Source organism: Amphibalanus amphitrite, unplaced genomic scaffold (assembly GCF_019059575.1).
Source record: "Amphibalanus amphitrite isolate SeventyFive unplaced genomic scaffold, NRLGWU_Aamphi_draft 001279F_arrow, whole genome shotgun sequence".
Classification (NCBI taxonomy): domain Eukaryota; kingdom Metazoa; phylum Arthropoda; class Thecostraca; order Balanomorpha; family Balanidae; genus Amphibalanus; species Amphibalanus amphitrite.
This window is the reverse complement of record NW_024882772.1, coordinates 110,277-126,499: the sequence shown is the minus strand read 5'-3', so window position 1 is coordinate 126,499 and position 16,223 is coordinate 110,277. Positions and strand designations below refer to the sequence as shown.

The window sequence follows — 16,223 nt, the reverse complement described above, 5'->3', positions numbered from 1 at the left end:
TGAAAATTTCAGACCAAGGTCATTCAAGGTCAGGTCACCAGGTCACTTGAAGTGACATCACCTCATAAAAAGTTTCAATGTCTGTCATAGCTACACCGAGTGACCGATCGCTTTGAAACTTTCAGCGATTGCTAAGAGCAATAGCATGTACAAAATGTATATCTCAGAATTTTGATATCGATGACCTAAGGTCAGGTCAATTTTGCGACCTCCCCATTATAAGTCAATGGGAGAAAATTGAAATGCGCCTCTTTTGGACAAAAGACATTATAAACACTCCCAAACACCGAATTACAAGTGGTTCAGACACACTGAACATGAAAATGGTGTCAGTGACCCTTGTTTATGCCCTGAGGTCATCTTAGGTCACGAATGGTATCTAACAGTTTTTCGCAAATAACTTTTGATAGAGGCATGCTAGAGCGATGAAAACGCCTTAGATGTGTTCAGCTTGACGATACGGATCGACTGATATGCAACATGACCCTTTCCGGTCAGGTCATGACCTTGACCTGAGGTCAAATTTTCAAGTTGACCTTTCAAGGTCAACTTATAGTTCATTCGATGCGTCTTGACGAGAGGAACACAATGCCGGTAAAAGTAAGCTCGTACAAGGCTTGAGTCAATAGTTATTGCAGAAAAACTGTTTCCGAAAAAATCGGCTATTTTTGCAATTTTTGCCCCCTGCAGGCAAAACCGTTGACGTTAGGTCAAATCTGAGAGAATTAATCAGAAAGGGCTTTAATAGGGCTATCGAATGCTCTTTTCCGCGGCGCTGTAACTCTATTGGTTCTCGAGTTATGCATTGGCTTCTTGGAAATTTTCGACATTCGACCTGAAAATCGGCGAAATTTTGCCTTCAATGACCTCTGGTGACCTGACCTTTGACCTGACCAAAAAATTGACCGAAGTGATTTCGTCATTATTTTTGACGCTCTTTCGAACGCCGCCTTCCGCGTATCGCTACGTGGCCCAGGAGCCGAGTTACAAGGGGGGGTGTTCAAACACCCCCCCCCCCCAGCAGGGCGTGGAAATCCAGGACCCCCAGCCGGGCGCGGGTTAAGCCGCGTTCCCACTACGACCGTTCAACATCGTAAAGTAAAATAACGGGAGAAAACCGGCAAGATCGGCAAAATCACATCATGCATTTTTACGATCTCTGCCGGTGGTGGTGGGAACCGGGTATTTGACACGTGTTTTCGGTTGGAGGCATTTGTAAGGTTTTGAAAGTTTGCTCCCCATGTTGGTTGGTTGGTGAGGTCGCCAAAAAGTTGAACAGTGTTCAACTTTTTGAACGTTCTTGAAGGTTTGTGCAGATATTAAATGACACCAATAAGCATTTTTAGGCAGTGAATAGAGCAGGAAGCCCTTTTTGGGAAGTTTCTTGATATTCAAAGTGAGAAGACAAGCAGCAAGGCATGAAAGGTGATGCATTTTTGCGGATAAAAGCTATATAACTATAAATATATACCTACATAGATGTAGGTGAGCGCTAAGTGGCGATGAATAACTTAACTTTTTGACAGGTTTACCGTAGGTCTAGTGCAATTTATTCTTTTACCTACCATCAGCGCCTGGGAATAAGATTCCTACAAATTAATGTCATGCCACTGCAAATGCGGCGCAAATAACAAACGTTTATTTACATAATCTGACAGTGATACATAGCCGTGGCTCTTGTGAAACTAAAGGCAGAGTTTCCGACAATCGTGGCCACCGGCGTCGTCGCTCACTTATGACCTCAAGCGGCCAACCACTCCTCGTTCAACACACGCAGCTTTCGCAGTCGGATCGTCACTGAGGGCCTCATTCGAGGCTCAAACAATCACAGTGTCTTCTGGATCAAGGCCATCTGGACCGCGCCATGTGATTGGGACGACCACATGCGAAGCATGTGATTGTCATTGGGCTGTCTGGTCCTTGTTATGCACATCGCATGCGACTCTTAATTAAGCGAATGATCCTCGCTATGTCAGAACAGGTGCGACTTGTAGACATGTATGCAGTGCCTTCCCTCTGTAACATTGTTTCTGTCTCGTCCGCAGGACTAGATATGTCCAACATTCACTGAATTCCGAATACAGAATATCGAAATGGCGCGCATGCCTATCTATGTTGGACATATCTTAATTTGCAATCAAGCATAACGTCGAAACCCGAGCCTCGAACCATGGCAACAGCCTGCCCATTCAGCGGCTGTGAATACGTCGTCGCTGCAGATACCGCACCTATCGTGGTCGTACAACTTCTTCAAATGCACCAGTCCGAGGCCCATACCCGGCCTACAGTGAGCATTACTGCCGAAAAGGTCACCAGACCGCGCGTGACAGCTGCCGGATCCAGCGAGGACTGGGAGTATTTCACCAGCCGATGGACGGAGTACAAGAAAGCCACCGGACTCACCGATACAGACTGCGTCATCCAGCTGCTTGAATGCTGCGACGAAGGCCTCCGCAGGGACCTCACCAGATTCTCGGGGGGCTCCCTCTCATCCAAGGACGAACAGACTGTCTTGGCCGCAATGCGAAGTCTCGCCGTCCGCGAGGAAAACCTCGCAGTGGCTCGCGTCCAGCTCCACAACATGACGCAGGAGCACGAAGAGCCGGTCAGGGCGTTCGCCGCTCGTCTTCGCGGGCAGGCGGCTGTCTGTAAGTTTCACGTCACCTGCGAATGCGGACGGGTCGTCAGCTACCAGGATGAAGTCACACGCGATACGCTCGCCAGGGGGCTAGCGGACAGGGATATTCAACTGGACCTCCTCGCCCAAGGCCAGACACCGATCCCCCTGGAAGAGACCATTCGTTTCGTCGAAGCAAAAGAGGCTGGTAAGCGATCCGCTCAGACGCTGGGTCAGTCTCAAGGTGTGGCCGCCGCCCGCAGCCAGTACCGGCGAGCGAAAGCGAGCATCGGCGAGCAGGAGCGGCGAGTATCAGCTGGCGATGCTGGCCGTCAACAGAGTTCAGTCGCAGGACCGGCCGACGTCTGCCAATATTGTCGTCGGACAGGTCATGGCGTAAAAGCCTCTGTCGCGGTTCGCGCTAAATCCTGTCCCGCCTACCGCAGCCAGTGCCGTCATTGCAGACGCCGGGGCCACTTCACCGAGGCCTGCCTGCAGCGACAGGCAGCCGGTATCGCGACTACACATCCGGAGGGCGATGATGACGCTCCCAGTGACGCTCTCTGTAGCCTCAGAGACTCAACGCACGACACGGTAGCTTCATGCACCGCCGCAGCCATGCGGCACCACATGTACGACGACATCACCCAGAGCTGGTGTCAGCAACCCAGCCAGCCCCAGCCGTCGATTAAACTGGACCTCTCGCTCCAACCGGCCGATTACGGCGCCCTGGGCCTCCAGTGCACGGTCAGCCAGGCCACCATCACTCAGGAAGTCATCGCCGACACAGGCTGTCAGAGCTGTCTGGCGGGCATCTCTCTCATGCGACGCCTTGGCGTCACGGAGGCTGACCTCGTCCCGACGTCCCTGAGGATGCACGCAGCAAACGGCGATCCCATCGACATCCGCGGAGCGTTGATCCTACGTATATCCGGCCACCGCGACGGCATTCGGCGGGAGACTCGACAGTTCGTGTACATCACGCCGAACTGCGACACCATGTACCTCAGTCGAGATGCCTGTCGTGACCTCGGCATGATCGACGCCGCTTTCCCCGCTGTCGGGCTCGCGTCTATCTCCGCGGATGGGATCGGCATCGACGAGTACAACGCATGTTCCTGTCCTCGCCGTCAGACGCCTCCGCCTAAGCCAACAGAGCTACCTATGCCGGCAACGGAGAGCAACGTCGACGCCCTGCGTCAGTGGCTGGCCGACTATTACTCTGCGAGCACGTTCAACACCTGTGAACATCAGCCACTCACGCCGATGGACGGTCCACCCCTGCGCATCATGCTCAGACCTGACGCCGAGCCAGTGGCCCACCACAAGGCTATCCCAGTACCACTGCACTGGCAGACGGAGGTCAAGGCCGCCCTGGATCGCGACGTGCAGCTGGGGGTCATCGAGCCCGTACCGATTGGTGAGCCGGTGACCTGGTGCCACCGGATGGTCGTCGTCTCCAAGAAGTCGGGAAGCCCTCGCCGTTGCGTCGACCTTCAGCCCCTGAACCGCTGCGCCGCAAGAGAGACGCATCATACCCCAAGTCCCTTCCACCAAGCCCGGTCTGTGCCGAGGTCGACCTACAAGACGATACTGGACGCCTGGAATGGCTACCATTCGGTGCCCCTACACGAGGAAGATCGACACCTCACCACTTTCCTGACCCCTTGGGGCCGATACCGTTACTGCGCGGCACCCCAGGGCTACATCTCCAGCGGTGACGGGTACACGCGCCGCTATGACGAGATCGTGATGGCGGCAAACCTGTCACACGACTGCTACACGAAATGCATCGACGACACCCTTCTCTGGGGAGACAGCATCGAGGAGGTGTTCTGGCGCACTGTGGAATGGCTGGACATGTGTGGCCGTTCCGGCATCACGCTGAACAGCGAGAAGTTTGTCTTCGCCCAGAAGACAGCGGAATTCGCTGGGTTTGAAATCACGCCTGACACAGTCCGCCCGTCTCATGCCTTCCTTCAGAGCATCACCGAGTTCCCCACTCCCAGGAACCTGACAGACGTCCGCGCGTGGTTCGGGGTCGTCAATCACGTCGCCTACGCATTCGCCATGGCGGATGCCATGCTGCCGTTCCGGGAACTCCTGAAGCCCGGCAAGTTCACGTGGACGGATGAACTCCAGGCACTGTTCGACATGTCGAAACGGACCATCGTCGAGGAGGTCACGAAGGGTGTCCAGATCTTCGAGACAGATCGCCCAACCGTCCTGGCCACCGACTGGTCCCGTACTGGTATCGGTTTCTGGTTACTCCAGAAATACTGCACATGCGCCGGTCGGTCACCACTCTGCTGCGCTGAGGGCTGGAAGACCACGCTGGTGGGAAGCCGCTTTACATCCGGCGCTGAATCTCGGTACGCCCCGGTCGAGGGCGAGGCGCTGGCAGTGGCCGACGCCCTCGAGAAAACGCGCTTCTTCGTGCTCGGCTGCAGCGACCTCACGGTCGTTGTTGACCACAAACCCCTCGTGAAGATTTTCGGGGACCGATCACTGGTCGACCTGCCCAACGCCCGTCTCCGTAATCTCAAGGAAAAGACCCTCCGGTTCAGATTCGACATCAGCTATCTCCCCGGAGTCAAGAACCGCGTTCCCGACATCGCGTCCCGGTACCCAACCGGCGCTCCCATCGGCATAAGCCTCTCCGACGACGTCACCGTCGACGATGCTGGCGAGGTAGCGGCAGCCGCCATCACCACGATCCGGTCTGTCACCTGGGACCGCGTGAGGGACGCAACGGCAGGCGATCCGTCGATGATGCGACTTCTCGAACTGATCGAGGGAGGGCTACCAGCCCACCGCCACGAGATGCCTGAGGAGCTCCGAGAGTATCATTCGCTCCGTGATGGCCTATACACCAGCGACGGCATCATCCTGTATGATCAGCGAATCGTCATCCCACCCAGCCTCCGCGAGGAGGTGCTCCAGAGTCTCCACGGTGCGCACCAAGGGATCGGCATGATGCTCGCGCGCGCGGCCGTAAGCGTGTACTGGCCCGGCATCACGTCAGCTATTCGGCGCGCCCGTGAACGATGCCACACGTGCAACCGGAACGCCCCATCGCAGCCATGGGCCCCACCTGAGGACATCAGTTACCCAGAGTACCCGTTCCAGCAACTATGCGCGGACTACTTTACACACTGCGGCCGTACGTACCTCGTCATCGTTGATCGTTATTCTAACTGGCCAATCGTTGAGAGAGCACAAGATGGCAGCGCAGGCCTCCGAGACTGTCTCTACCGCGTCTTCAGCACATTTGGCATCGCTGAGGAGCTGACGAGCGATGGCGGGCCGGAGTTCACTGCCCACGAGACACAGGCGTTTCTGGCCGACTACGGTGTTCGTCACCGCCGCTCCTCTGTGGCATTCCCACACGCGAACTGTCGCGCTGAGGTTGGCGTCAAAACCGTCAAACGCATGATCGAAGGCAACACAGGTGACAACGGGGAACTGAACGTGCGACGCTTCCAGCGCGCCATGCTGAACTACCGCAACACTCCCGACCCCACGACAGGGCTGTCGCCGGCCCAATGCGTGTTCGGTCGTCCGGTGCGAGACTTCATCCCGATACCCCCCGGTCAGTACCGTCCTCATCCCACGTGGCGCGAAACCCTGAGTGCTCGTGAGGAGGCACTCCGGAACCGCCACATGCGGGACCACGAACGCTGGTCCGCACATACGAGGCGACTACCTCCACTGACCGTCGGTGATGCCGTCCGCCTCCAAAACCAAATCGGAAGATATCCCAGGAAGTGGGACAAAACTGGCCGCGTCGTGGAGGTGCGACAACATAACCAGTACATGGTCCGGGTCGACGGCAGCGGCCGAATGACATTGCGCAACAGGCAGTTCCTGCGCAAATACACTCCGGTTGTTCCGGCTCGTCGTCAGCACACCCGAATGGACGAACTGCTCGACGACTTCCGCCGACATCCAACACGCGTGTCACAGTCGCACGCGAACTCTGGACTGACGCCACCCACTTCTCCACCTGCGGCGCAACCCCCCGGCTCTCCGACTCCAGTGGTCGGCCAGATGCCGGCGACGCCGCCGCGGGCGCCCCGTGGCAGGCCCCCGACACCGCGTCCACCCGCGCCATCGCCGCCTGTGGTGTTATCCCCGCGCGAGCGAGATGCGTCGCCGCCCCTTGTGTCCCCACAGTGTGTGACGCCGTCACCGTCCATGTCGACTTCACCACCACATCGCGTGTCCCCGCATGCGTTGTCGCCCGGTCATGCCACGCCGTCGCCGCCGGCCATGCCGCCCCCTGCCGCGCCAGGCTCGCAGCCGCTGAGAGATACTGAACCCGACCGTCCCCGTCGCAGTGATCGCCCGCGCCAAATGCCGATCCGCTATCGCGACCCCAATTTCACGCGCTGACTGTGCCACTGACTCCCTATCATTGTCAAACTCGGCAGTTGTTTGCGATGTTCGGATATTGTGGTGTCGCGAGCTGCTCCCCCCCTGCCCCGGGGCCTGGCGACGCCAGTTGCTCCCCCCTGCCCGGGGGCCTGGCGACGCCATTGGCGGCGCCGGCGCGCAGACGCGGGGTTCGAGAGCAGTCGGCCGCCGGCCCGCGCGGAGCGCGGTTGTGGTAGTAGCGATCGGTGTTTGGCGCTCTAGGGAGTTTAACGCAATGCGGCTTTGGTTGTGAATAAAGAGCTCACGTTATAACATCCTGGCGACGAGGATGAGATCAAGGTGAAGCCTTGGAGCTGTGATTGCGAGTGATGGCGAAACGGGCCAGTGATCAGTGCGCGGTGGTCAGCGAGGGCGGACAGGCCACGGACGGTGAGGGCGCAAACGTTGCTTAGTACGAATGCTTAGTGCTTAGTATTGCTTAGTATTTTTATTTTCGCGCTGCTGCTGGTAGTGTGCCTGTCGCGCGGCGGCCGTTGTCCTGGCAGGGTTTCCCATGTGATCGCCGAAATTCGTGGCGGCCATGATGCCTCGGCAGTGTGGTGTGCGTGGCGCATGCGTCGGCGTCCTGCACGCTGATTGGTCGGCCGGGGGTGACGCGCAGCTGTGGTAGCGCGTGTGATTGGCCGATCGGTGCGGCGGAGAGGGCCTCAATGCGGTTTGAGGCGCCTGGTCCCCGAAGCGGGCAATTTCGGCGGGAAGCTGGCGCGCGGCCGGGCGGTGTGGGGCGAGTGCGCATGCGCGCGCGGTGACGTGCGTGTGACGTCACTACCACGTGACGCCCCCGTCGAGAAAAGCGCGGGAAACCGCAGCTGCAGCGCCAAGTACAGGCGCAGGGCGGCGCGGTGAGCGGTGACCGGTCGGCGTGAGCGGTGGCCGACCGGCGTGTGCGGTGACCGACCGGCGAGTGCGGTGACCGGCCGGTGTGAGCGGTGACCGGCCGGTGTGAGCGGTGACGCCCGGCTGCGGGCCGACCGGTGGAGCGGCTGCGGGCCGCCGGTGGAGCGGCTGCGGGCCGACGGTGGAGCGGCCGCGGGCCGACGGTGGAGCGGCTGCGGGCCGACGGTGGAGCGGCGGCGAGCCGACCGGAGAAACGACGTGCTGGTGAGAGGGCGGCGGCACGATGGATCCAACGGGGATGCAGATAGTGTCTGCGGTGCCGTACCGTCCAGGCACGGACTTTGAAAAGTGGCTCCGGGCATTGGAGCGGTATATGATCGCTGTTGACATTCAAGGGCCTGCGAGACGGTGTGCAGTCCTGTTGCACCTGGTGGGCCCGGACCTCGCCGATGTCAGCGATTCACTGCCTGAGGAGGACGCCGAGAGACAGGGAGAAGACGAGTTTGCTCGCCTGAAAAGGAAGCTAACACGGTATCTGGTGCCGAAGAATAATGTGGTGGCGGAAAGAGGAAAGTTTCAAGGGATGAAAATGGAGCAGGAAGAGAGTCTGGAGGAGTTCCTGGGCAGACTACGGACGCAAATCCTGCGCTGCGGCTACGAGCCGGCGCAGGTGGACCGTGAGTTGAGAGACCGATGCGTCCTGGGCAGCCGCGGTGAGCTACAGAGGAAGCTGGTCCGGGAGGCGGCGCTAAAGGGTGACGACCTCTCTCTGGAGGACGTCCGGCGGACGGCACGGGCGCACAGGGACGTGATGGATCTGACGACGCGGCTGTCAGGGGCGCCGGCGCCGGCCGAGACGGACGGGGAGGCAGTTCACCTGGTGCGACGCCCGCAGCGGACGGAGAGGGTCAGGCCGACCGAGCCCCCGGGGCCAGGCACGTGCTTCCGCTGTGGCGGCCGGGGCCACTGGCGGCGCCACTGTCCCAGCGCGCAGTCGCGGCAGGCCGGCGCGCGGCCCCGGCAGGACGGTGCGCAGCCGCGGCAGGACAGCGGGCAGCCACGGCAGGACAGCGGGCAGCCGCGGCAGGCCGGCGCGCGGCCATGGCGGGCCGGCGCGCCGCGCTGCTATCGGTGCGGAGAGCGTGGGCATCTGCAGCGTGACTGCGGCAAACAGCGAACTGGCGTGAAGCTGGTTCAGGACGGCGACCAGGCTGACTGGCAAGTCAGCGCCGTGCAGCCAGCCGCAGCTGAGTGGGCGACGGTCAGGGTGAACGGCCAGGAGTTCACCATGCTGATCGACACCGGCTCACCGGTGACTATAATCAGCGCGGAGACTCACATCCCCGGTCTGACGCTGCGGCCGAGTGAGCTGCACCTCACGTCATTCACCGGCCAGCAAATCCGTCTGCGAGGCGAGGCCGACGTCAACGTGGAGACGGACGGCCGAGCGACACGGCTGCGACTCGTCGTGTCCGACATGGGCTCTCACCGACCTCTCATGGGACGAGAGTGGATCAAGGCGCTGAGGACGGCGTCGGGTCTGGAGACGCTGAACGTGTGCCCGGTGGCGACTCAGCCGACGCTGAAGGAGGTGATGGACAAACACCGTGAGGTGTTCAAAGAAGAACTGGGCAGAATCCCGGTGAAGGTGGCGCTCAGACTGAAGGAAGGCGCCAAACCGGTCTATCGACGCGCCAGACCGGTGCCGTTTGCGCTACAGCAAGATATCGAGCGGGAGCTCGACAAGTGGCTGGATCAAGGGATCGCCGAGAAGGTGCCTCCTGGACACTTCTCCGGATGGGGTACGCCGCTCGTACCCATCCCCAAGAAGGACGGCGTGCGGCTGTGCGCGGACTATCGGATCACGGTGAACCCGCAGCTGCAGCCTCTGAAGTATCCGATGCGCACGCCGGAGGAGCTATTCGCCAGCATACGAGGGAAAAAGTTCTGCAAGCTGGACTGCAGGAACGCCTATCTCCAGTGTGAGCTGGACGAAGAGAGCCGAGAGATGACCACCGTGACCACACACCGTGGTGCGATGCGGATGAACCGTCTCCCGTACGGGATCAGCACCTGTGGAGCGCAGTTCCAGGCGATCATGGACCAGGTGCTGGATGGTCTTCCAGGAGTCGTCTGTTACCTGGACGACGTGCTGATCGGCGCCGACAGTGACCGTGAGCTGATGGACAGGCTGGACCGGGTGCTGGAGCGGCTGAAGGACAACGGCGTCCGCCTCAAGAAAGAGAAGTGCCAGTTCGGAGTCCGAGAAGTGGTGTATCTCGGTTGGCGACTGTCTGAGGCGGGTCTGCGCCCGGTGCAAGAGAAGACGGCGGCCGTCACAGCAGCACCTGACCCTCGGAACGTGCAGGAGCTGCGATCTCTGATCGGGTCAGTCAGCTATTATCAGCGGCTGCTGCCCAACCTGTCTACCGTGCTAGCGCCGCTCTACGCGCTACTGAAGACGGGCGTCAAATGGGCATGGACGGCGGAGTGCGCCGCGGCAGTGCGCCGTGTGAAGGACATGCTGTCCACGGCGCCGGTCCTGATGCGGTACGACCCCGTGCTGCCGCTGCGGCTCGTCACGGACGCCAGTGCGACAGGAGTCGGAGCGGCTCTGATGCAAGTGACGCCCGAGGGGCTCGAGAGGCCGGTACAGTACGCCTCCCGAACGCTCACTCCGACGGAGAGGAAGTACGCCCAAGTGGAGAGGGAAGCCGCAGCCGTCTCGTTCGGAGTGCGGCGGTTCCACCAGTTCCTGTTTGGTCGGCCGTTCACCCTGGTGGTCGACAACAGGACGCTCTCCAGGATCCTAAACCCGGACCGTGAGCTGCCATCTCTGGCGGCGGCTCGCATGCAAAGGTATGCGCTGCAGCTCGCGGCGTATCAGTACAAGATCGAGCTGCGCCGGACGGAGGACATGAGGCTGGCGGACACGATGTCCCGTCTGTCGGTGCCGGACGAGGCGGAGAACCGGCTGTCGGCAGAAGAGGAGGCGGCGTACGGCGGAGGCGGCGTAATGTTCATCGCCGAGCAGGGGCCGTGTCTGACCGCGCAGCAGATAGCAGTGGCCACGCGCCGAGACCCGGCGCTCGCCCGCGCTCTGGCGGCGGTGCGATCGGGCTGGCCGGCGGTGGTGGACCCGGACCTGGCTCCCTTCAAGAATCGCCGAGAGGAGCTGACGACTGAGGCCGACTGTCTGCTCTGGGGCGGCCGAGTCGTCATCCCGAGCAGCCTGCGCGACACCGTCAAGCGGGAGCTGCATGAGGGTCACTTCGGCTGCACTCGCATGAAGCAGCTGGCGAGGCGCTTTGTGTGGTGGCCGGGACTCGATGCTGAGCTGGAGGCGCTGGCTCGCGGGTGTCAGGCGTGCGTCTCAAAGCGAGCTGAGCCGCCGCAGGCGACACGGCACCCGTGGGAGCCGACGGACGGCCCGTGGCAGCGGGTGCATGCCGATTTTGCCGGACCTCTGAAGGGCACCTGGTTCCTGGTGATGGTGGATAGTTTCTCCAAGTGGGCTGAAATGATCCCAATGAAGACGACCACGTCCGAGCGGACCGTAGCGGTGATGAGGACGGTTTTTGCTCGTCTCGGACTACCACTGGCGCTGGTAACGGACAATGGCCCACAGTTCACGAGCCAGGAATTCGCCCAGTTCGCCAGCTCTAACGGGATCCGACATGTCAGAGTGGCGCCCCATCACCCATCGTCTAATGGGATGGCGGAGCGAGCGGTCGGCTCGCTAAAAAACTCACTGAAGGCGACTCTGGCAGCAGACGACAGCGGAGGCATGGAACTGGCGCTCGCCCGAGTTCTGATGGCGTACAGAGTGACGCCCCACGCCGCGACCGCACGGACTCCCGCTGAGATGCTGTTCGGGCGGAACCTCCGCACTCGTATGAACCTCATGGTTCCGAGCGCCGAGACAGCTCTGCAGGCGGCTCGGGACCGGCAGCGTGAGACGGCCGGCGGACGGAGCAGGGAATTCGCCGTGGGAGCTACAGTGTGGGCCCGCTCGTATGACGGTCGTCAGAAGTGGGTCCGCGGCACGGTGGTCGCCCGCCCCGGTCCCGTGTCGTATGAAGTGGACGTGGGACACGTGATCTGGTCGCGCCACGTTGACCAGCTGTTGGCGGCGGCGGCGGACCCAGGGAACAGCGCCGGCGGTGACGTCAGAGCGGCCACCGGCGGTAGTGTCCGAGCGGCGACCAGTGGTGACGTCAGAGCGACGACCGGCGGTGACGTCAGAGCGACGACCGGCGGTGACGTCAGAGCGACGACCGGCGGTGACGTCAGAGCGACGACCGGCGGTGACGTCAGAGCGACGACCGGCGGTGACGTCAGAGCGACGACCGGCGGTGACCGGGCTGGTGGCGCCGGCGGCAGCGCCGGGCGCCCTGTCGGAGACGATCGCGCCAATGGCCTCGGTGACGGCAGCCGCGCCGGCGTCGCCGGTCAGGCCTGTGACCGGGGAGCAGTCGGCCTCGGCCGTGCCGGTGATCTCGGCGGCGGCGGGGATGCCGGTGACCCCGGTGGCTACGGCCGTGCTGGTGACCCCGGCGGCGGCGGTAGTGCCGGTGACCTCAGCGGCGGCGGTGATGCCGTCAGCAGCGGCGGTAGTGCCGGTGACCTCGGCGGCGGCGGTGATACCGGTGACCTCAGCGGCTACAGTCACACCGGCGGTGGCGGTGACGGCGGCGGCAGGGGCGGCGGGGACACTGAGGGCCCCTCGCAACGCCGTTCCGCTCGGCGCCGGAGGTGCCCGAGGCGACTGATCGCCGAGGTTTAAAATGTGTTTGTTTCCACGTTCCGACGCGTAATGTGTTTGTTTCCACGTTCCGACGCGTAATGTGTTTGTTTCCACGTTCCGACGCGTAATGTGTTTGTTTCCACGTTCCGGTTTAAAATGTGTTCCGTTTTAAGGGCGGCAGGTTAAAGTGAATGTGTTCCGTTTTAAGGGCGGCAGGGTGTGGTGTCGCGAGCTGCTCCCCCCCTGCCCCGGGGCCTGGCGACGCCAGTTGCTCCCCCCTGCCCGGGGGCCTGGCGACGCCATTGGCGGCGCCGGCGCGCAGACGCGGGGTTCGAGAGCTGTCGGCCGCCGGCCCGCGCGGAGCGCGGTTGTGGTAGTAGCGATCGGTGTTTGGCGCTCTAGGGAGTTTAACGCAATGCGGCTTTGGTTGTGAATAAAGAGCTCACGTTATAACATCCTGAGAGCTCACGTTATAACAGATATGTTCCGCGTTTAGTGTTTGATCGTTGTCCCGGCTCGTTTTCCAGCCGGTCCACTCGTTCTGGTTGCCTAGAAGCTGTGTTTTGTTGCCCCCTGGGCTATTTGTTTGTTCGCGCTCCCGTGAATGCGACCCGTCGTTTGGCCTTTCGGCGTCGTTTCGTTACGGCACCCTTCAATCTATGCCAATCTATGTAAGTCTTTGTTCCCGGCCGGCAAAGACTGGGGGGAGATAGACATGTATGCAGTGCCTTCCCTCTGTAACATTGTTTCTGTCTCGTCCGCAGGACTAGATATGTCCAACATTCACTGAATTCCGAATACAGAATATCGAAATGGCGCGCATGCCTATCTAACTTGCACTTCTGATCTCCCTCTTTTCGTAGCACCGCTCCGGAACTCAGAATCTCGGAGATAGGTAGATAAAGAAGCCATCCGGTTGCGCGCCAGCTACCAAGAGTTGCATCGTAGATTCAGGTAGACAGGCCTGGTATCTCAAACGCTTAGGCCAAGCTCTCCTCTGGAAGACCGCTGCATTGTGATGCGACGCCACACTGCAGAGCTGTCAGACAAACGTCGACAGTTGCCAACAACTGCTGTGAACCGTTGTGGTCGAATACACTCGCTTATCTTCATTGAGCACACGGCGTTAGTTTCCTTGCTGAACTCATAAGTGTTTCTCGTCTGTTCAGCTGATATAATTGCCTTTATACAGTTCAAGCATCACCTGACGAGATGGCGTAGTCGCATGACGATGGTGACATGAGCCGTGGCACTGCTGTAAGCTGAATGCCGGCTTCGTATAATTGTACTCGTATACCTAAATCGCTGAACCTGTGTCGGCAAATTCAGTTGCATTACAACCTGCTTCAACTTGCTAAATGTTTTATCGAGGATTGCCATAATAAACTGTTAGGAAATCATCGGAACTTGCAATTTATCGGTTACAGCTTCCCGAAGGTATTCACAGCAAAACCACAATGAGTTATATCAACTGCACACATTTTCGCTTCAAAAGTCAATAGATTGTCGTTATCACAGCTGTGAATGCTTTTCGCTGGCATTGTTGATATATTTTCTAATGCTCGCGTACTTTTAACACGCTCAAAACACGCGAATAAATTTAAAAGGTTTTCTAATTTTATCATTCATTCAGTTGCATGGGATCTTTTACCACGTCAACTACGTATAGGTATTCTGAACATTTTTTTACATACAATAGCTTATTTTACCGATCTCTCCTTCATCATCGCTCCTCTCAATTGGTTTTGTCCAAGCCGTTTGCCGATGTCTCACGATGTTTCCCCATCTTGCCCCGTATACCAGATCTAGGGAAGTGTTCAACTTTTTTAGAAAAGTCTCTAGATCAACGATCTCGTCCGTTTCCTCCCGTTCTTGCAATTTACGATGTTGAACGGTCGTAGTGGGAACGCGGCCTAAGGAGTACCCCAAGTAAACCCTTAGCTTATTTTGGACATATTAGTGTGTTTAGTATTCAACTTTCTCTTCTTCGGGTCCACCCTTGTCCTTATTGGCCCACCCTTGTCCTAGAGGCCGGGGGGAGGGGCCTCCTACAGCTGATCGGTTCCTGACCGAGTATAAGAGTTTCACGAAAAATGAAGATGCTGGCCTAGACAACATGAAGCCCGTGGTATCTGCTACTTTGGTCAGGTCATTCGTCGACCGTCAATGGTGGGTCAAGGACCCAAAACACAAAGTTCGAATCTATTAGAACTTCTTGGAAACGAAGTCTGTGGCATTTTGGATTTATTTCGAAATTTGTCTCGTGACACATTTGGAGAAGCTAGGGTCAGGTGAGGTCAGGCTGATTTTCAGTGTTTTCCACCACTGAGTTTTGAAATATGGGCTCCAAAACAAGCTCTTAAAAGCTTATGTGAATCCCGAAATCGAAAAGCCTATGCTGTGAATCTGCGCGTAAGCCAGTGCCCGCTGGGGCCCATGAATTTTCAAGCCGACGATGGCGAGGGGGTCTAAACGAGGACCTAACTCGTCCCCTGGGCTATATAGTTACAGAGGTGGGCATCGCTACCGAAATTTGGAAACCGCTACCGCTACCTTCCGCAACCTAAGGTACCCAAAGCGCAATCGCAACTCCGAAACTATTTTGCAGATCGTAAAACCGCAACTCGCAACTCCGCAACTCCGCAACTCCGCTACCAACCTCTATTAGGTTCCTATGTTTTATCAGTTTTAGTCCTGTGCAGTGTTATGTCTGACAGGTAGTACCTTTGGTTGACCTCTGTTGGTGACCTGACTGTTGGTGACCTCTGATGACGTCACGTGACCTATAATGCTCAATGCGCAAGTCATTGCGACACCAGTCGACGTAAATGACCTGCCAGTGCTACTCTTTGCATGTTTTAGTTGATTGGGATCATTTTGCCGCAAATCTGGACGAGTTCTATTTTCTCCCATAGACTTATAATGGAGAGGTCACACAGTTGACCTTACCTTAAGTCACAAATATAAAAAAAATATGAGACAATACACTTTGTAGTTACCTATATACAGTTTCAAAGTGATCGGTCAATAGGTGTATCTATATTGCTATATTGCCCTGTATTGCTAGGGCGGGTGTTTAAATTTTTTCGGAGATTGGGTCCCTTGACTTGACCTGGTGACCTGACCTGAGGTGACCTGGGTCTGACATGTTGATACAATGTGTGGAAAGGATGTGTTAATAGCAGTGTCGAAAACAGCCGCGCTGCCGCCGCCTTTTTTATATATTTGCGGAAAACCTTACGGAGGGGTATCCAAACACCCCCCCCCCCCGCCCCCGGCCCCGTGCTGGCGACCATAACATTTGACTTAACCCTCGCTGTGTGCGGTGTTTTACAGCGTCTAACGTGTACGTCGGTTGGACCCCCTCCCCCCCCTGCCGTTCGACCCCTGATCAAGCTAGAGCTCTTCGCGGGAAAAAAAACGAGCGTGTTGCCCGTGACGAGAGGAAGCTGATGATACCCAATTTTAAGGTCATAGGTCATTGGTTGACCTTCCAGGCCAGGTCAATGACCCAAAAGTCGCGAAAATCGGACCTGCTAGAACTTCGTAAAGTGAAGCTTTTATGTTTTTTTTTTGGGGGGGGGG

At 58.4% G+C, this 16,223-nt stretch overlaps 2 protein-coding genes across 2 annotated transcripts; both read left to right on the top strand.

Moving 5' to 3' along the window:
- The first annotated feature begins 1,631 nt into the window (after positions 1-1,631).
- LOC122371791 lies at positions 1,632-13,455 on the top strand. Its single transcript, XM_043348484.1, has 2 exons — positions 1,632-7,067; positions 13,118-13,455. The coding sequence occupies exon 1, from the start codon at positions 2,171-2,173 to the stop codon at positions 7,010-7,012; it is 4,842 nt and encodes a 1,613-aa protein (XP_043204419.1). The 5' UTR covers positions 1,632-2,170; the 3' UTR covers positions 7,013-7,067; positions 13,118-13,455.
- LOC122371788 (uncharacterized protein K02A2.6-like) lies at positions 8,481-13,408 on the top strand. The gene is made up of 3 exons (XM_043348480.1): positions 8,481-8,798; positions 9,048-11,447; positions 13,403-13,408. The coding sequence occupies exons 1-3, from the start codon at positions 8,481-8,483 to the stop codon at positions 13,406-13,408; spliced, it is 2,724 nt and encodes a 907-aa protein (XP_043204415.1).
- Positions 13,456-16,223: the final 2,768 nt, after the last annotated feature.

Bases quoted from the DNA above. Each gene is read 5' to 3' on its own strand.
- LOC122371791 (XM_043348484.1), top strand. From the start codon at position 2,171: ATGGCAACAGCCTGCCCATTCAGCGGCTGTGAATACGTCGTCGCTGCA.
- LOC122371788 (XM_043348480.1), top strand. From the start codon at position 8,481: ATGGAGCAGGAAGAGAGTCTGGAGGAGTTCCTGGGCAGACTACGGACG. The intron at 8,799-9,047 runs GTCAGGCCGACC...GGGCATCTGCAG, and splicing joins GCCCGCAGCGGACGGAGAGG to CGTGACTGCGGCAAACAGCG.